Below are 20918 nucleotides of genomic sequence, written 5' to 3' on the forward strand. Positions count from 1 at the left end.
CCCCCGTTTCTTAGCCTCCCTTTTCTGATATTCTTTCTTCATTCACAACAGTCGGAAAGCTTTGTTCTGCAGGTCTTTGGACTACATCATGCAGCCAAAAATGCCTAACTTATTGTGCTTATTTCTCCTTCAGACTAAAGCAAACCTGGTAACTCCAAGGAATGGGGAGCCACTCATTGCTGCTATTCAGGATTTTTTAACAGGTGCGAGTGTGAAATTCATGAGAAATAAACTTCTGACTCTGGAACATGGGGATTCTCATTCACAATGATTCATGTGATGACTTGAAAAGCTATTTAATTGCCTGTGTTTAATTATATTTGTTTACTAAGTTTGCTCATGAGCCTGTTTAAGGTATTTTTAATTGTTGGGTTACAACAAATGCTCCCAGCTCCCACCATGGGGCTTTTTCTAGGCCTAATGCCTGATGGCCTAGAATCTGTCCCCGTATCAGGGACTCAGCAGTGTGCAAAACAAAGACACTTTACTGAGCTTAGATTCAAGTTGGAGGAGGGAGCCAATAAGCACTGCATACTTAATTCATTGTGTTGGTAAGTAATATGATTGTATTTTAAAGTTGAAAGCATATGGATTTCTCTAATTTCAATCCTGTTCTTTGTTTTGTGCTGGTTCTAACACTCTTAGGTGCCTATCTCCTCACTCTCAAGGACACTTTCTTCGACAGAGCCAAGGCTTGCCAAATCATTGCTTCAATATTGGTTGGCAAGGATGAGAAAATTAAAGTTCGTCTCCCACATCCTACAATACTGAAGGTGCGTGCAGGCTGAGCACAGTGTCACATACCTGTTCTCCCAGCATCTTGGAGGACTGAGGCAGGAGAATCTTAAGTTTGGTGCCAGCCTAGGCAACTTAGTGAGATCCTATCTCAAAATAAAATAAAAAGGGTGGAGTTGTGGCTCTATGGTAGAAGACCTCTAGATTCAATCCCCAATACCACCAGAAAATTAAAAATAAGTAAAGGTGCTTACAGTTATGTGTCCATACACAAGTACATGTGTGTCTGTGCAGAACATCTGATAGAGTAAGTGTAACTGTGTTGGTGCCAGGCTTGGTGTGGAATCATTGAACCATCTTGCCTTATGTGAAAGGTGGTAGAGACCAGGCTCAGCCCCTCATCTCTGGCTTCCTTTCCATCCCTAGCCTGTCACCCTGTGGACCGGAAAACAGATCTTCAGTGTCATCCTCAGACCTAGTGATGACAATCCAGTGAGGGCCAACCTCCGAACCAAGGGCAAGCAGTACTGTGGCAAGGGGGAAGATCTCTGTGTCAATGATTCCTGTGAGTTGAAAGAACTGGGGGTGGCCAGGGGGGAGCAGACATATGGCAGAAAAGCAGGTGGCCAGAAATTAACTTTACCAGGTACTTTCCCTTAGCCGCAAATCCAATGTTTCTCCAAAGGCCTCTAGCAGGAAGTTGACGCTTCAGGAAGAAGCAGGTCCTTCTTCTCTCATATGTAATTCCCCATTTCTCTAGAAGGTAGAGATCATGTAGATGTGTAATCGAGTGGTTAGTATTCTTCTCTAAATGAATAGTTTTTGTCAGTTAATGCAATTTGTCTTCTATTTTGCCTTCTTTTGAACTGGGGGGACATCAACAAGGGTCCATTATCGTGGTGGTTTTATGGTACTAGGGATTGAACCTGCTCTACTTCTGAGCTACATCCCTTGCCTTTTTTATTTTTTCATTTTGAGGCAGGGTATTGCTGAGTTGCAAATGTTGGCCTCAAACTTGCAATCCTCCTGTCTCAGCCTCCTGATAGCTAGGATTACAAGTAGGGTCTCATTACTTAAGGCATATAATTTATTATTTTGTGTCCAAAAATAAAACTAAGAAGTATAAGTTTTCTTTATTTACTTATTTATTTGGTGCTGGAGATCTAACCCAGGGCCTCACATATGATGCTAGGCAAATACTTCTTTACCACTGAGCTATATCCCAAGACATTTTTTTTCCTGTCTCATCTTCTCAGCAAAGTGTTTTGATAACGTGAAGATCAGATATAGCAGGATTTAGTTGCAAGTCACTTGAGTCTTCCTAAAACTGCTACATTCCAAAGCATGATGGAAGGACCAGTGTCATAAAACCAGCATCCATGGCTTGCTTTCTGGTGCAAGCTGCTTTGCTCACCCCAGGCCACTCAAAAACAGCTCCCCAGTAGACTACTTACAGTTACACTGATTTAGAATGGACTTTGCTAACAAGGCCTCATGTCTAAAAATGATTGTCCAGGATTCTGAACTGAAGAAGTGGATTGTAAAGGTTCTCTGAAGGTCAAGATTTATACTGTATTTTGAAGGACATTGATCTTCCTCTGGTTTAGTCCCTTGAAAATGTACTTTGTGGGAGTGTGGCTTCGTGGTAAAGTGGGTACTTAGCATGCACATGTGGGCAGCCTTGGGTTCAATCCCAGGTGCCAAAAAGAAAAACATACACATATACACACACAGAGCTTTTTAAGATACTTTGGCTTCTTGTTCTATTTTTTAATTTTTTGCATGCTAGTGATCAAACAGTGCATCATGCATGCTAAGCACCTGCTCTACCACTGAGCTACACCCTCAGGCTAGCTTCATATTTTAGATTGTATTTTGTTGCTTTCTAGATTTAAATTTCTTTTCTTTTTCCTTTTTGGAGTGTGGGCTGTTTACAATGATACTGCTATTAGTTTTCAGTAGCAACTGCCTGAAATTCATTTTGGAATGTGATAAGTAATCATTTGTCTAAATGCATAATCAGTATTATTGTTCCAGATGTCACAATCCAGAACAGTGAGTTGATGAGTGGCAGCATGGACAAAGGAACACTGGGATCAGGATCCAAGAATAATATTTTCTACATTTTGCTGCGAGACTGGGGGCAGAATGAAGCTGCTGATGCTATGTCCCGGCTTGCCAGGCTGGCCCCTGTGTACCTGTGTGAGTGTCTCAGCATTCTCTTGTTATTGCTACAGTGATTAAGAGTTTTAGGGTTTATGATAGTTTATCCTTTATAGTTGGTTCATCTCACTCACTCACACACACAAAGAAAAAATGATGCTTGTTCCATACGAAGTATGAGTGCATTTATTAATGAAATTGACAGAATTGACTAGTTTGTAGATTTAAATCTGCTTTTCTCTCTGCAAAATCTGCAGTCACTCCCTCTTGCCTACAGCTTTGTATTATATAAAAGGCCTTCATGGGCTGCCTCAAAGTACCTTGGAAGCACTGTTTTCCAGGCCTCCCAGGATTCAGCCTAAGCCCATGATTGAGTATTGCTCTTACACTCATTAGTTGCCTTTGTTTGCACATGCTTTGAGCATGGCATGTGTCAAATGATTTTTTCATGCCCCCCCCAAAAATCCCTATGCTGCTGATCTAATTGATTCTTTGTCTGGATATCAAATTACAGATTGAAAATTAGTTTCCCTTAGTTTTGAAGGTATTGCTCCATCTTTTTTTTTTTTTGGAGACAGGGTCTCAGTAAGTTGTAGTGGCTTTGAACTTGCAATCCTCTTGCCTCAGCCTCCTGTGTTATTGGGATTATAGGTGTGTGCCACCACAACTGAGTTCACTTGTTGTTCTCTGTTTGGGAGTGATTTCTGAAAATACAAGGGCAGACAGGTTTCTGCCATGCTATCTTAGAGCCTGCTCTTTAGTATTAAATACCACTCACTCTACTTTATGTTATAGTGGAGAACATTGCATTCCCCAAGGGATCATAAGGTCTGGGAGAAGAGTAAGTGAGTCTTTGTTATTTTATTTAACTCTCTAGGGGCTAAGATAGGAAGCTGTTCTTTGATTGAATTGTGACAAATTTTTGTGAGATTTTTTTGGTTTGTTTATGGTACTGGGGGATCAAACCCAGGCACGCTACCACTTAGCCACATCATCGGTCTTTTCTGATTTTAAGACAGGTTCACACTGAGTTGCCCAAGACTGGCCTCATCTTGGGATCCTCCTGCCTCAGTCTCCTGAGTATAAAAACATTTTTTATACTTCAAATTATGTGTGGTAGTCTATATATCATGTCCTCCCTTCTGTGGTTTAGTTACCTATAGTCAATGAGAGTCTGAAAAAGTAAGTACAGAACAATAAGATATTTTGAGAGAAAGAGACCACTTTTATATAACTTTTATTATAGTATCTTATAGTGAATTATTCTATTCATTATCGTTAATCACTTACAGTGCCTAACATATGAATCAAACTTAGCCGGACAAGGTGGCGCATCCCTGTAATCCCAGAGACTGGGGAAGCTGAGGCAAGAGGATCACAAGTTTAAAGCTAACCTCAGCAACTTAGTGAGGCACTTAGCAACTCAGTGAGACCTTGTCTCTAAATAAAATATTTAAAAGGGGCTGGGAATGTGGCTCAGTGATTAAATACCCCTGGATTTAATCCTCAGTTTAAAATAATAAACAATAAATCAAACTTTATCATAGGTATGAATGTATAGGAAAAAATACAGTATTACATATACGGTTTAGTACTCTGCAGCTTCAGGCACCCAGCAGGGCTCTTGGAATATTTCCCTTACAGATAAGAGAGGGACTACTTTTTTTTTTTTTAGAGAGAGAGAGAGAGAGAGAATTTTTTAATATTTATTTTTTTTTAGTTTTCGGCCAACACAACATCTTTGTATGTAGTGCTGAGGATCGAACCCGGGCCGCACGCATGCCAGGCGAGTGCGCCACCACTTGAGCCACATCCCCAGCCCCAAGAGAGGGATTACTTCATAGTACAATATAAATTATACCTAGGAGCTTTCTTGAGCAACATTTATAGCTCTATTCTGGATCTGCCCACCAATTCCTGCAGCTAACCGTGGATTCTCAATTGGGATCGGTGATGTCACACCTGGCCAAGGACTACTGAAGGCCAAGTATGAGTTGCTGAATGCTGGCTATAAGAAATGTGATGAATACATCGAAGCCCTGAACACAGGCAAGCTGCAGCAGCAGCCTGGCTGCACTGCCGAGGAGACTCTGGAGGTAAGAGCGGCCCTATGATTCGGATCAGCCACAGCATGCTCACCACAGCTGAAGGGATGTCTGCAGGGCATGGGAAGGCAGCCATGCAGAGAAGGTATTAAGGAGCTGAAAGTAAGGATACAGCCTCCTGGGTCTTGGTCCTATGCTGGCCACATGTATGCCCATTTGTTTACCAAGGGCGGGACCTTTGACCAAGTCCTTCACATCCCTTCCAGCTCCCGTGTTCCAGGTGATGAAAACACATCCATCTGTTCATTCTGCCACATGGGGCTGCTCTTGTCTCAAGCTCACACTCACACCCCCTGTGACTGCCCATTAGTGCTTCTGCCCTCTCTGTTTTCAGCAACTTTCTGTAGAAACTGGCACCACTGCTCTGTGAATGGAAGGTCTTTAAAGAGACTTGGATACAGGATGGAAAGTTCACATCTGATAATCACACAGCCAACCTGCTGCCCCCTCACATTTAAAGCCAGCTTAGCTGGGGGGCTCAGTCAATGAGGCTCACTCCCTGGGAACTTGAAACTCTCTGAAGCAACCAGGTCAGCAGGCAGAGGACACCAAGGTTTTGCCTGACCCCTTCTACCCTCGGCCATGGCGTATGGTTCTGAGCTTTAATTCACCTCAGTGAGGAAGAAAGCCTCTTGAAACATAGAGAAGCTTTTTACGGAAATGTATTTTCTAAAGTAAAGAAACCATAATTGTGTGAGGTATTCACACAAATCATTCTTAGTCTCACCAAGTCTTATAAAGAGCAATAAGTTTATGTTTCTCACTGGCACCTACCTAGAAAATGACTTCAGGCCTCTGTCGGACCAATTTTAACAGAATCATGTCTCCTAGCTGACTCAGCATCCTATGTTGTGAGTTGAAGAATGGCAACCTGGATGTGTTCATGGGCAAGAACATTTGGTAGAGTCACCTCATCCTAGGCTTAGCTCATGCAAATTCATGGTACATGGCATGAAAAGGTCAACAAATTGTATAAATTGTACAAGCAGTCCTCTTTAACAGACTTCCTATTTCGCTCTTATGTGGGGATATGTGTGTCCACGTGGCTGTATATATACACACAGGTATTTTGTTGTATGGGAACTATATCCAAAGCCCTGTGTATTCTATATTTTATAGGCCATTTAAAGGATTTTTCAAGTTTGTTACTTTTTTTTTTTTGCCATATACACTGATTCCAGAACCTCATGGAAGATGCAGGTATTTATATAGCTAGAGTATTTTGGTCCTCTGAGGCACTGAAACCTTTATTAATTGGCCATCTGACATCTTGCCTAAGTATTCCCAAATTTCTTTAAATATCACAAAGAATATTTATAATCCACAAAGCCAATAGAGACAACCCCCCATAGATCTCCTTTTCTCCCACCAGGCACTGATCCTGAAGGAGCTGTCTGTGATCCGTGATCATGCTGGAAGTGCCTGCCTCCGGGAGCTGGACAAGAGCAACAGTCCCCTCACCATGGCACTGTGTGGCTCCAAAGGTGCGCAGGTCCCTCCCCAGGGCCTAACCTACTACCAGTGTGTTCTCCATGCAGGTGGCTGACTTGGTTCTGGAAAATATAACATCAGTATTTGTAGCTTCAAATGGATTCTTCATTTCTTTCTTTAAATGTATATATCTCTTTATTTTGTTTATTTATTTTTATGTGGTGCTGAGGATAGAACCCAGTGCCTCACATGTGCGAGGCAAATGCTCTGCCACTGAGCCACAACCCCAGCCCGGGTTCTTCATTTCTTTAAGGGCCTACATTTTAGATTACAGATAGCTCCTTAATTCTATGAATTTTAGGAAGTTTAACTCTTTTGGAGGAACTGGATGGTAATGTGGGTAGATTTCTGGGTATGAAGAAAAACTTGGAGGAAACTTGATCTTTAAAGGGCCTGCATGCTGAGTCATGTTCCTGTCTCACCCCACTAAGCTGCTAAATCCTCACTAGAAAGCTAGGATTTTTTTTTTTTTTTTTTGGTAGTTGGACACAATATTTTATTTATTTTTTTGTGGTGCTGAGGATCGAACCCAGGGCCTCACACATGTTAGGCAAGCACTCTACCACTGACTGAGCCATAACCCCAGCCCCCCACCAGCTAGGAATTTTGTAATGATGCATTTAATGATGTAACAAAACTCTTTAATTTCATAGTTACCCAGGCCTTTAAAACATTAGGTTTCATGGCACTGCATTCAAACTCGGAGCCTCCAGGCTGCTGTTTCTGGTTTTTTTGTTGCTGTTATTGTTTGTTTGCTTTTTAACCCAACTAAAATCTAATCTCATTTCTCTTTTACTTTGCTTCCTGTTATCCCATTGTTCTTTTTTTTTATGCTTCTTGTATATACCTGATGCTTTCCCATTCCTCCATCTTTGCCTCTCACTCTTCCATTCACTTTGGAATTCTTCCCCATTCTCTTTTGTGTCCAAACCATATGTCCTCAAAAGTCCAGCTCCATGGCTGCTTCCTTCTTAAAGACTCATCTCCCCAGCCTTCTCTCCTACCCAGGCATGCACTTGAGTCCTCTCACCCTCCAATCTTCTGACGAGAGCCCCAACTTGTCTTAATGTAGTTCTGTCCTTTACTACCCCCGGGGCTCTGGCTTATTGAGGATAAAGGCCTGCATGCTGAGTCATGTTCCTGTCTTACCCCACTAAGCTCCCTGCTCTTCAGTTAGCCATATTTCAGTAAGTGATGGATATTTCTGACCTGGTTCCCCAGGTTCCTTCATTAACATATCACAGATGATTGCCTGTGTGGGACAGCAAGCTATCAGTGGCTCCCGAGTGCCAGATGGCTTTGAAAACAGGTCCTTGCCTCACTTTGAAAAACACTCAAAGGTAAGCCTTAGTGGATTGAGTAGAACTTTGGAGTCCTGTTCATCTAGATTGTCTGAGGAACACAGACCTATTCATATAAAAGTCTGCTAGCCATTCTGTGCAATGTTTTGTATAGGTATATATATTTTTGCCATTGTATTCACACATACTTCATGTATTATAAAATTTGTCATTTTAAATTGTGCAGATCACCAACTGTTAGTATATTCACAGTTCATACCTATAGTCATAGTGTACTTTTGGAATATTTTCAGCATCCCAAAATGAAACTTCTTAAACGAGCAGAATATTTTCAGTGTCCCAAAATGAAACTTCATAAACACGAGCAACATGTGGTTATGTTTTGGAGGTGGGCAGGTCTGGCCCACAGGAAGGATGTCTCAAGGTTCTCAACTGCTTGGGCTGCTGCTTGAAAGCAGGCAGATAATAGCCCAAGCCAAGGCCTCCTTTTCCTGAACTTCTTGCCTGCTACTAGCACCTGTGCCAGCCCTATCTGGGACCTCACCCTCCTCATGTCTAGTAAGGGTGGTCTGCCCAAATTATTTCTCTTTTAGGCAAGGGCATATAAAGCCTGCCAGTTCATGAAGTGCATTGGCCAGGTAGTTTTAGTCTAAAGGTGGAGCATTTTCTGATTTGAATGGATTTTAGAATTGTGACCCTTGAACTTTATTTTGTTTGATTTTTCTTTTTTTCTACCTCTCTTTAGCTCCCAGCTGCCAAAGGCTTTGTGGCTAATAGCTTTTATTCTGGTTTAACACCAACCGAGTTTTTCTTCCACACAATGGCCGGTCGGGAAGGTCTAGTCGACACGGCTGTAAAGACAGCTGAAACAGGATACATGCAGGTAACTTGAAGAAAGGTCGCCCATTAGCAACAGAACAGGACAAGGCCCTGCTGAGTGTGGATATGTTTTGCACATGAGCTATAATGTATCCAGTATTAGTATTAAAGGGAAAATTTTAGAAATGTAGGTACTTTGGAAATAAAGAACAAAGAAAAGGTGACACATTCCAAATTATCATGTATACCTTGAGAAATCAAGATCAGGCATGTTCCAAAGCTCCACTAGAGGAGGACCTGCTAAGAGTGTTTTCCAGGACACTCTTATTCAACCTTCCAAGACTGTTTCCTAGCATGTGAAGGTGGGGTTACATGCCTCCCACGCAGAGGATTTTTCCACTTTGCAATTATTTATGTCATTTCATCTTTTTGTTTTGTTTTGTTGCAGTGCTAGGGATTGAACCCAGGGGTGCTCTACCACTAAGCTACACCTCCAGCTCCCCAGACTTTTTTTTTTTCCACCAAGTTTTTTTTTTTTCACCGAGTTGCCAAACTGACCTTCAGGTTATGATCCTCCTACCTCAGCTTCCCAAGCTGATGGGATTACAGGCATGTCTTTATTAATATCAGGTTAATTGGCCCCAATACCTATTCCAGAACCCACCAGAGGTCTTAGATACTTAACTGCTTATTCATTGATGTACAGCTCTGGGCTACAGGGTAAAATTAAGAAATTATCTGTGCTTGGCTTCTCAAACTTTGCCACAAACATACTCTAAAATGGCTAAAGAGTGAAAATTCATCTCTTCTGTATTCTTCCAGAAGACCACAGCAGTGGATTTATTTTTAGTGTCCTGTGATCATTTTTGTTCTCTACTCCATAACTTAACTATATTTGTTGGGGGGAAAAAATGTTTTTTGCAGTTCTGGGGATCAAATTCAGAGCCTGGATGTACTTGGCAAGCACTCTATTGCTGAGCTACAGCCTTAGCACCCCCAGAATTTTGAATATATTAATTGCTTAGAACACAATACCAGCAAAAGGCAACACTCCAAACCTGGAGTGCTGGCGCACACCTGTAATCTCAGCAATTTGGGAGGCTTAGGCAGAAGGATCACAAGTTCAAGACCAACCTCAGCAATTTAGCAAGGCCCTAAGTAACTTAGCTGGACCCTGTCTCAAAATAAAACATTAAAAAAGGTCTGGGGATGTGGCTCTCACAAGCTGGGAGACCATGACCAATAAACTAGAGATTTCCACAGCCTCTCTGTACCTTTTTGTCATTATCTGATACTCTTGTTCATCTTCTGGTGGGAAGCTGTCCTTCAGTTGGAGAGTGCATTCCTGTCAAAAACCCAGAAGGCTGTGAAATACTTTTCCACTCTTCCCATGGCATGTTTTGACTGTTTTTTGTCTTTACCTTTTTAAAGTAGACAGTGTAACTTTTCCAGAGCAGTGTGTTAACCTAGAAGAAATTAGTTCTGGCACAATGAAATTTTGTTTTTTAAGTTGCCTGGAGGATAATTTCTTTCTCTGATTCATAGAGCCACCATTACACTGCTATCTAGAGTATTCTGCTAGTGGAAGGTTCTCTCTAAGCAGATTTGAGAAATGGTTGCTGCCTGCTGGGTCAGACACAATGCTGTCCCTGTTCTCTTCTCTTTCCCCTCTGTCCCAGAAGAGGGCCTGAGCCTGGTCCTCTGTAATTCATATTGAAGTCTGCAGGGGTCCTGGCTTAAGGTTGTGTTTAAAAATGCAAAGCCATTGCACTGATTTATACCTTAGGGAGAAGGAGGGGAAAGGCAAAACAGCCTAAGAAAACAGCTTTCTCAGAGTTCTTTGGGGGTGATGCAGTTTAAATCTCAGGTGTTCTAAAATACAGAGTGGCTGGAGTTTGGAGTGTTCTGAATCACCACACAGGCCAGTGAGACTCTCTTGGTCTTGTTCTTGGAGTAAAAGGAAGCTTCAGGGGATTTCTAATATTGGTGTTTTTATGGGACTAAAGTACTCATGGTCATGAACTAGGCATGGGGTTCAGTTGCAGTGTCTTGCCAGCATGTATAAGGCCCTGGGTTCAGTTTCCTGCACTAAAAAAAAAAAAAAACTAAAAGTAAAAAAATAAGGGGCTTATGACCTTGAAACTTGGAGTTGCAGCTCTCATCTTCTGCACAAGTGACTGGTCTCGAGCAGCTGAGCACTCCCTTCTTTTTCCTTCAGAGAAGGCTTGTCAAATCCCTTGAAGATCTTTGCTCCCAGTATGATTTGACAGTCCGAAGCTCCACCGGTGATATCATCCAGTTCATTTATGGGGGAGACGGCTTAGATCCTGCAGCTATGGAGGGGAAAGATGAACCTTTGGAGTTTAAAAGGGTCCTGGACAACATCAAAGTAAGACTTAGCCTTATTTGGGAGGGCTAGAATGTTTCTGAGGATTTTTTTTTTTTTTTAAGAATATAGGTACCATATAGATACCATAATTCATGCTTTAGTCATGTCTCCCTAAGCTCTATATTAGTCTTTTCTCTTTGTGTTACATTACCTAATTTTCCAGTATTTAAAAAAAAAAAAAAAAAAACATGTTTTCATTTAAATATCTACTATTGGTGGTACTCAAGTGCCAACGGAAGAGGCTTTGGTTTCTCTGTGTCTAGGAGAGCATATAGAAACGAGTTTTATAAGTCAAGGCCATGGGAAAGCAGGCTCATTTCACATACATAGCTGAGGTAGAATTCCAAACCAGCTTCTTGGGAAGATAGCGTGACAATATTGATCTGAATTTAAATACTTGTGCTTTTTGACCCAACAGTCCCACTTATAGAAATTTGCCCTTACAGAAACAGCCTAAATGTGCCAAAAATGTCTTTTCTAGGTGGTTTACAGGACAGGCGAGCCATCGGTAGAGGATAAGACAAGTACACAGTGCTCTAGCTACCCACACAGTAGAATAATATGCAGCCATTTAAAACTTGGGAAAATCCCATGGGCTTGGCAATGTTAGAGTATTTTTACTCTTGAAATGTTTGGTGTTTGTTTTTTGTTTTTAAGACCAATATCCATTTTAATACAAATATGGGCTATGTTGAAGGTTGGGAAGTAATAGAACAACATCCCCCAAATAGTGTGAAAGTCTTTGTGTAAGATAGAGTACGTATTTATCTGGTTCTCACCTTCTTATGAAAGGTAGAGTCCACAATTTGTTTCAGAAGAAAAATGACAAGTGCAAAAAGCTCACTTTGGATAAAGTTACTTTATCTCCTAAATTCCTTTACATAATATTGCCCAGCTCCTCACTCCTGCAACGTAATGCCATCTCATTCTGATATTCAGGCAGTCTTCCCATGTCAGAGTGAGCCTGCGCTCAGCAAAAACGAACTGACCCTGACCACGGAGTCCATCATGAAGAAGAACGAGTTCCTCTGCTGCCAGGAGAGCTTCCTGCAGGTACGCTGTGCCCTGTGCTGCCATCATACCCAGCTTGCTGGCATCAAGAAGTCTTGCCATGTGCTGGCCAGTGAATTGCATAAGCTAGTGGTTTTTTGTTGTTGTTTTTTAAGGTGATTGTTCCTTTACTAGGGTGCTCAAAAATGGCCTAGGAAAATGTCTCACTAGCCAGCATGAAGAATTTATATCCTATCTTTCACAAAAACAGTTTACCATTAGAAGAAAAATACATTAGAGAACTGATTTTGAGCCCTGTCTCTGCCACCAGCATACCGTACTGCCCACCTTCTTCTCCTATGGACCATTCCTTTCCCCAGGCATCTGATCCCTTAGTGATAGCAGAGTTCTCTTCCTGTCATGTTCTTTAAATTGTTCTTTCTCATACTAGTACGGATTAGAAATCCAGTGAGCTGGCCTTCCTCATTCTTCCCAGAGCTGGTACCTGGATACCCTCCTGGGGTCTTCTGTCTGAGTCAGTTGGTTTTCAGTTACACTGACCTGCTCCAGCAGTTTCTTCATATTTATAATCATGGTTAGAATCAAAAGCAAAGGATAGAGAAATCAGTAAATGGTTGCCTTTGTGTGCTGATTCTAGTTCCAACAGCACAGGATCAGCAGGCTAAGGAAGAGTGTATCTCTTTCAATATATCAAAAGTCAAATGGAAAGCAAAGCTCGAAGAAGAATGCTTTGTAAAGGGAGTGCTGCACTTCTTCCCTCCCCCAGTGGACTCCAGGCTAAAAAGTGCCTCTTCCAGGTTTTCTTGTATTTAACATCCAGTGCATAACTGGGCGTCTTTGTTTTGGTTTTTTTCCTCCAGATATTTGCTTCTTTCTTTCTTTCTTTTCCTTTTTTTTTTTTCTTAATTAGTATTGTAACTTGGTTTTTCTTCATGCTTATGTTTACCTGTTTATTTTTCTGTTTACCCTTGAAGACCTTTACTGAGACAGGCTATGAGACATATAAGAAGGTAACTTGCTAGCATGGTGTGAATGCTGAGCATAACAGGTTAAATCTGGCTCTTTGCCAGCATCCGAGAGAACATATTTGAGTCCCAGTTCTGGCAAACATGGGCTTCTCCTGGACCTGTTTCTTTCTTGCCTTTGACCAGGTGAACTTCTGACCAGCAGTATTTGTCTATTTAGAGAGCACTGGTTTAGTCTGCACCGAATATCAGATACACTGCAGATCTGGGGGTGCAAACATGACTAAACATGTCCTTGCCTGCCAGTAGCTCTCAGTCTGATGAACTGAGATTTGCTGAGGGTCTAAAAGCCTTTGACTGGAACAGATTTGCCTGAGTCGTGAAATATTCTCCAGCCCAGCCCATGCCAGAGCTGAGGCGGCAAAGCTGCTCCAGTGGCATCGGCCCTGCGTTCACCGCACCCTGTGCAGGGAGTGTAAGAGCTAACAACTGTTTAGTCTGTGATTAATTGCCTGCCAGTTGCCATGTTGTGACTCTCTCTAGCATGCTCAGGTTGATTCAGCTGGGTTCTTCGTAGCTTCTTTCGGTTTTCATTCCCACCAAGCGTTTGTCCTTTAAAAGAAAACTAACTTCCCAATTACCTGCCCTAACCCCTGTGTATGGAAAATCCTTTGTTTCGGCAGAGCCACTGGAGCACATCCCCATGGGTGGTGGCTGAAAGATGTCATTCTGGTGTCTGCTGGGTGGTGGTTTCTTGCGTGTGCTCTTTCACTTCTTATGTGTGCAAAGCTCCACACCACTGAAAACCCCTGAGTCTGTGTGGCCTTGGTTCTGGCTCCTGTTTCCCTACAACAGGTGATGCAGCTTTTCACTCTCAGTGATAGAGTGGCCACATCTGGAGCAGTAGGGCTCAGTAACTGCCAGGAAAGTGGCAGGGGTGAAGATTACTAATATAAAGGAGGCTCTGTCCACTGAATTGTATCAAGGGAAAATTCAGTTTAGCCGTAAAATATCTTGAATATTCCCATGGTCGGCAGTGCCCCACCAGGAAAAGCTGTTCTGCCCCCCTCCTCCCAGATAGTAACTGAAACTATCTGACCGTGTGGTCTCAGGCTCCTGATTAATGAGTGAGTCTAAAGAGTTTCACTTTAAAAACAGCCTCTTGAGGATTTCCAAACTCTTGCTAGTTAGTAAGAGTCCTTTCTTCAGTAAAGGTTTTGTCTGCATAGAAGGATGGCAGAGCTGCCAGGTCACCCTCCACATGTCTCCTCACATTCCCAATGGGAAGAACGGGAGTTGGTCAGTACAGGCAGTCACAAAAAAGCTGTGACCATAGGAAAGGGGCAGCCCTGGTGCACTCCCTTGGCCACCTGGATTTCCAGAAGACAGACTGATTTTCTTACAGTGAGCAAAAGCAACATCACAGAAACCTCCACCCAGATAGCAGACCTTGGAGAAAGCATCTCACCTCATTCTGCCCCGAGTGCCCCCTGCTCTGGGGGATGAGCTAAGGCCATGCTGCCTCACAGGCAGGTCTTGCAGGCCTGGCAGCAGCTGGTTAGCTGGTTAGGAAAGGCATGTAAACCATGGACCAATAGACACAGATGCTAATTTGTTTAAATGTAAGAACACAGTCAGGCACAATGGAGTGTGCCTGTAATCCTAGCTTCTAGGAGACTGAGGCAGGAGGATCACTTGAGGAGCTCAGATGATCCAAACTGGGTTAGGCAATATAGAAAGACCCTGTCTCAAAAGGAAAAAGAACATAAAGTAGATTCTAGTGTTCTACTTTCAGAAAAGTACCTACAGATTAGTAGGTAGTCCATGGAAAGCTAAAGAAGTTTATCATTATAGTGTTAAGATAGAGTGGGGCTAAGAAATAGAAAATTCTCTATAGGTGCTTTATAAGATTTCATTTTTGCAAAAGCAGGCTTCTGATTCAGTGTGCTTGAAAACATTTGTTTCAGTCTTAACATATCAGGTAGACTGAATAGACTTTGGGCAGGGAGGGCTGGCCTTTTCCCCAAGGTCAAGAAATAAGACCTCATGAAGCTTTTTTCTACTTTTTTTTTTTTTTTTTTTTTTGTAGTTATGGATGAACATCCCTCAATCAAAACAGGATGGCCATTGCCAGCTGTCAGGGCTGAGACTTAATGACCTAAAGGATTATTGCTAATGCATGATTTGTGCCTTCTGCTCAGCCTAGAAATGCTCTAAGAGCTGGTCCCCTAAATTTGGTGGCCCACAGTGAACAGGATGCTAACTGCTCCTCTGGTGATCCAAGACAAATGCTGGCCACCTTGATTTTTAGGAGAAATAATGGACTGGGAATCAGTAAACAGATAGGTGAGCTGGAGATATTGCTCAGTGCTACAGGGATTGCCTCGCATACATGAGGCCCTGGGTTCCATCCCCAGTACTGCAAAAATAAATAGATAGATAAACAAACAAACAAAACAGATAGGTTTTCCCCTTTGAGTAATTGCTAAAAAAACAGAGAGTGAGGTCTGTGGTCTCCAGGTCTGCTCTGTTAGTCACCCGACATGAGGAACTCTTCATCTTCCTCCTTGCCCTGTGTTGTCATCCTGAGGCCTTGAGTGCTGGTGCAGAGCAGCGCAGACAGCACTTGGGTGTCATATCTGGCCGAGAGCTGCTCCCAGGGGTTCTTGTGAAGTTCTGATTGTGAGTGGGAAAGGAGCATGGGACTGGGGGCAGGCAGCATGGTTGTGATGCAGAAGTGAGGGTCAGAGGGAGAGAGAAGTGGGGATTGGCAACAGTTTTGTGTGAAATGAAGGTGAGCCTATTGTGTGTGTTTGAAATGCACGTGCTGCCTACAAAACTGTGCTTTAGCTGGTGGTATTTAAATTGATCATCGGAGCTTCAGAAGAAACTCTCAAGAACCAACAGTGTAGAAAAGAAAGCTATAAACAGTACAGTTATGCCTGTTCTGAGGGTGTGGATGTAGACCCTGTGGGGTTCTGGAAGAGTGCAAGTGTGAGCTCCCACATGCCGTGTGAGTGAGCCAAAGGCCACAGATGGCAGTTGAAATAAAGAGACCTAAGAAGCCCCTTAACTGGTGGAGTGTGTCCAGGGTGTTGATGGCATGGGGTGGGGTGATCCTTGGGAAAACACTCTGCAGTAGAACCAACCAGTATCCATACTGTGGCCTTTATACCATATATCTAGCTACTGCTAAAACAGGGTAATTCATATGTGAAGTTTATGAAATGAGTAATCTCCAGATTATTGAGAAACATACAACTGATGTTTGCTGTGTAATTTTTCAGGAAATAAAAAAATTCATTAAAGGGGTTTCTGAGAGGATCAAGAAAACCAGAGATAAATATGGCATTAATGATAACGGCACAACAGAGGTAATGGCCTTCCCTGACAAGTTACGGCACAGGTTTTTGCAGGTGCCCTGACCCTAACTGTGGTTTTTATTCTTCCAGCCCCGTGTACTATACCAGTTGGACCGGATCACCCCCACCCAGATAGAAAAGTTTCTGGAGACCTGTAGGGACAAGTATATGAGGTAGGGAGGCTAATTGTCTTAGGCCGTAGGCATCCACTGACATCTCTTTTGTCCCTTATGTTCCCCATGGGCACAAAATCCTGTACCAACACCACTTCCTTCCTACCAGGGTTACAGCAGATTTGTCACCTATGATCTAGGAATTCCAGTGAGTCACTAGGCTGGAAACTCTCTGACCTGGAAGTAATTACAAAGAAATTTCCCAAGTGTCTTCTCCCCATGGATAAACTCCAAGAGATATGGCATGTGCTAGCTGCTCTGTCCACTGTCAGTGCCCTCAGTTAGCCTTTTTTTTTTTTTTTTTTTTTTTGGCTCTGGGGATTGAACTCAGGGGCACTCGACCACTTACTGAGCCACGTCCCTAGCTCCATTTTATATTTTATTTAGAGACAGGGTCTCAGTGAGTTGCTTAGCGCCTCTCTTTTGCTGAAACTGGCTTCAAATGGCTTTGAACTCATGATCCTCCTGTCTCAGCCTCCCAAGCCGCTGGGATTACAGGGGTGTGCCCTCTTTACAGAGGAGACCACTGAGATCTTCTCTAAGCAGTGGATGTTGGACCCGTTCATCCCATGCTGAGCACCAAAAGAATTTCATTGCTGTTTCTGGTCTGTGCTGGGTTTCTCCTCTGTCACAGAGGAGAAACAGCCTGGCCCTTTACCAGTTCCTCTCTCACCTCAGTGGCACCTTTGTTTTCTTGAAAAGCAATAACTATGGGCATGGTGGCTCATGCCTGTAATTCCATCAACTCTGGAGGCTGGGGAAGGAGAATCGTAAGATCAAAGCCAGCCTCAGCATCTTAGCGAGGTCCTAAACAACTCAGCAAGACCTTGTCTCTAAAATATCTTTAAAAAAGGCTGGAGATGTGGTTCAGTGGTTAAGGGGCCTGGGTTCAAACCCCAGTACTCCCCGCCACACACACACACACACACACACAAAAAGCAATAACTAGAAGCCTTTACCTAGCACTTTTGCTGGACTTCTCTATTACATTATGTTTTCATTCATGCCTTTTCCTTCTAGGGCACAGATGGAGCCAGGCTCTGCAGTGGGTGCACTCTGTGCCCAGAGCATTGGTGAGCCAGGCACCCAGATGACCCTGAAGACTTTCCACTTTGCAGGTGTGGCCTCCATGAACATCACTCTGGGTGTGCCCCGCATCAAAGAGATCATCAACGCTTCTAAGGCCATCAGGTACCCGGCTCCCTGCCCTGTGTCTGGAGGAACAGTGATCCTTGTGTCCCACGCATACCTATGATGCTCTAATGAGATAGTGTCTCACACTCTGTAGCATGCTTACTGTGTTGATCGTATTTTGGTGTGATTTTTTTGTGTGTGTGGTGGTGGGGATTGAACCTAGGACCTTGTGCATGCAAGGCAAGCATGCCGCCAACTTAGCTATGTCCCCAGCCCCCTATTCTGGTGTTTTAAAAAGTCACTCCAGATGCAGTGGCACACAACTGTATTCCCAGCTGCTTGGGGGGCTGAGCAGCAGGTGGATTGCTAATTCAAGACCTGCCTGGGCAACGTTAGCAAAGCTATCAAAAAATATAAAAGGGCTGGGAATTTAGTTCAGTGCTAGAATGCCCCTGGTTTCAATCCCCAGTAATTTAAAAAAAAAAAAAAAAAATCCTGGATGCAGTCAAGTGGAAGCAGTTTTGTATTTTTTTTAAATAGCCATAAGTCACAAGAAAGAGAAAATGAGAAAAATGACCAGACAAATTGGATATTTCATCCCTTTGATGCCATTCACTGCCTAAATAAAGCTGATGCCATATTCTGAGATGCCCCTCATGATTTTACGATGGAATCATAGGTAGTCTGAAACTAGAAGAAATTGAAATACATTACATTGCATTCGATGACCAAAATCACAATTTCATCTATAATCTAAATCTAACAAAACAGCAATAGCAATAAGTGAAAAATAGCTGTTCCTGGTTCTAGAACAGTGATCGTGGATGTCCAGGGTGGTAAGAGCTCTACCTGCCCCTTGCGGCTAGTCAGATTAGTCCTAGGATTGTGTGTTCAGGAGAACACCATGGAGAACAGTGAGGACAGGAACTGATAGTCAGCAGTCAGAGAAGCAGGAGGTGGTCCTGGAGAGGGATGGAGGAAAATGAAGTACCTGAAGGGTCAATGTACTCACGGAAGAACTGAAATGACCATTTCTCAGGACCAAAGAGGAAGGGGCAGGGCTCTCTCTGTCTGGAAAATTTTTCTTAAAGTGTTGTCATTCACTGATGGAGTGGGTTGCCTGAGGCACTCCAAAAATAGTAAACCCAAATGAGAGTTCATTCGGCTTTTGTAGCATGTCTGACACCCAGAAAATGCTCAATAAATGGCAAGTACAGTCACAGGAGACTGTGAATAGCACTCAGATAGAGCAGAGCAGTGCTCCTCAGGCGAGCCCAGTCCTCATGCAGTGATCGTTTTTTCCTTCTCACAGCACTCCCATCATCACAGCACAGCTGGACCAGGATGATGACGCGGATTACGCCCGCCTAGTGAAGGGCAGGATTGAGAAAACCCTCTTGGGGGAGGTAAGAGATGCCTCTGGATAACAAGAAAAGGAGCCAGGCAGCACTGAGAGGGAACGCCAGCTGCAGGCCATGCTGTTCTAGCTCTGCCTAAAGAGCTGGGCGTGTGTGCTCTGGGAGGAGGGGAGTGATTGATGAAAGTTCTGCTGTCTCAACACCACAGATTTCCGAGTATATCGAAGAAGTGTTTCTTCCTGATGACTGCTTTATCCTTGTCAAGCTCTCCCTGGAACGGATTAGACTTCTGAGACTGGAAGTGAGTCACCTAATTAAATGCGTGGAGGAAGTCATGCTGTCAGCCCCAACACAGGTGCTGACAAACTAGGGCAAGGGCCACGCAAGACAGGAGGCAGTGCAGGGGCTTCAGTTTGGCTTCTATTGTTGGAGACCCCGTTGTACCATCCCATTTTCAGTCTTTCTAAGCTGACCCTGACACAGACATGGCCATCTAAAGATGCAAGAAAACTAGTTGAGGCTTTGTGTAGGCCCCAGTGCCAGTTCACCATGACATACTGTGTTAGTCAACCTTCTGTTACTGTAACAAATACTTGAGCTAATCAACTCATAAGGAGAAAAGGTGTATTTTGGCTCCTGGTTTTGGATAGCACGTGGCATTATGATAACTGGTCTCTGTGTCTTCCCAGTGTCTGGAAGGACTCTTGGGCCGGTGTGCCTTACTCATCTGTTATCTCCATTACCCAGCACAGCACCTGGCTGCTTTGGTAGATGTCTTTAAATGGCTGGTTTAACCTGAGGTCTCATACTGGCATTTGCATGTAAATAATTCAATGATCATCAGCCTTCTTCAGGGATATATGGAGACAGGGTGCATACGGCAAACTTAGTAACTCCCTGGCACCTTCCTCTTTCCCTCAAGTGGTAAAGCATTTAAAACATTCTTTCAGTCCAGTGTCAAGTGTCAGATTCATGTGTTGCCCATATGACAGTTAGGTATGAAATTTAGCACTCAGTCTCCAATTTAGAGATTTCTCTTGATCATCTATTGTTGCCTGCCTTGTGTCTCTTCAACCAGAAAAGCCAAGTTACTTCTAGGAGTGTAGCACAGGAACAACTGTGGTGATAGGAGATATAGAGGAGGTTCCGCTGAAGCTTTGAAGTCTCCTGGCCTCTGCTGACCTGCAACCTCCCCAGAGCATCCCACAGGGGCTGCGTGTATTGCCATGAACTGAACCAATATTGGTTCTTTTTTTTTTCTTTCTTTCTTTTTAATATTTATTTATTTATTTTTAGTTTTTCAGCGGACACAACATCTTTGTATGTGGTGCTGAGGATCAAAACCGGGCCGAACACATGGCAGGCGAGCGCGCTACCGCTTGAGCCACATCCCCAGCCCCAAATATTGGTTCTTGAAGTGAAAAAGATTTCTTTTTTATGAGTAAAGCGGGGCTAGGGATATAGCTCAGTTGGTAGACTGCTTGCCTTGCATGCACAGGGCCCTGGGTTCAATCCCTAGCGCTGCAAAAGAAAAAAGAAAAACTGAGTAGAGCAGATAGACACATGTACATATCAGATATGCAGTATATCTGTGGTATTAAAAAGTAATAAGGGGGCCACACACAGTGGTGCAGGCTTGTAATCTCAGTGGCCCAGGAGGCTGAGGCAGGAGGATCATGAGTTCAGTTCCAGCCTCAGCAAAAGCAAGGCACTAAGCAACTCAGTGAGACCCTGTCTCTAAATAAAACAAAATAGGACTGGGGATGTGGCTCAGTGGTAGAGTGCCCCCAAGTTCAATCCCTGGTACCAAAAAAAAAAAAAAAAATGTTAAGGGGGGAAAATGACTAAAAGCTTCTTGAGAGGCAGTAGTGAACTAGGGGTGGAATTACCCAGAACGGAAGGTCTTAAGTTC

The 20918-nt window shown here is 43.3% G+C and overlaps 1 protein-coding gene across 3 annotated transcripts in view; it reads left to right on the forward strand.

Annotated features, from left to right (window-relative positions):
- Positions 1-20918, forward strand: part of Polr3a (RNA polymerase III subunit A) — a 52641-nt gene that overhangs the window by 12679 nt on the left and 19044 nt on the right. For 2 of the 3 annotated variants that reach the window (XM_048801794.1, XM_048801793.1), the window contains exons 12-27: positions 134-203; positions 646-773; positions 1162-1300; positions 2773-2937; positions 4822-4994; positions 6376-6487; positions 7716-7834; positions 8541-8678; positions 10833-11003; positions 11943-12056; positions 12989-13024; positions 16267-16353; positions 16432-16514; positions 17535-17705; positions 18961-19054; positions 19215-19307. In XM_048801794.1, the coding sequence (XP_048657751.1) occupies positions 134-203; positions 646-773; positions 1162-1300; positions 2773-2937; positions 4822-4994; positions 6376-6487; positions 7716-7834; positions 8541-8678; positions 10833-11003; positions 11943-12056; positions 12989-13024; positions 16267-16353; positions 16432-16514; positions 17535-17705; positions 18961-19054; positions 19215-19307 (1893 nt within the window). The remainder of the gene's footprint in view (positions 1-133; positions 204-645; positions 774-1161; positions 1301-2772; positions 2938-4821; positions 4995-6375; positions 6488-7715; positions 7835-8540; positions 8679-10832; positions 11004-11942; positions 12057-12988; positions 13025-16266; positions 16354-16431; positions 16515-17534; positions 17706-18960; positions 19055-19214; positions 19308-20918) is intronic. The other variant, XM_015504594.2, reaches the window with a different exon arrangement.

Source organism: Marmota marmota, unplaced genomic scaffold (genome assembly GCF_001458135.2).
Source record: "Marmota marmota marmota unplaced genomic scaffold, marMar, whole genome shotgun sequence".
Classification (NCBI taxonomy): domain Eukaryota; kingdom Metazoa; phylum Chordata; class Mammalia; order Rodentia; family Sciuridae; genus Marmota; species Marmota marmota.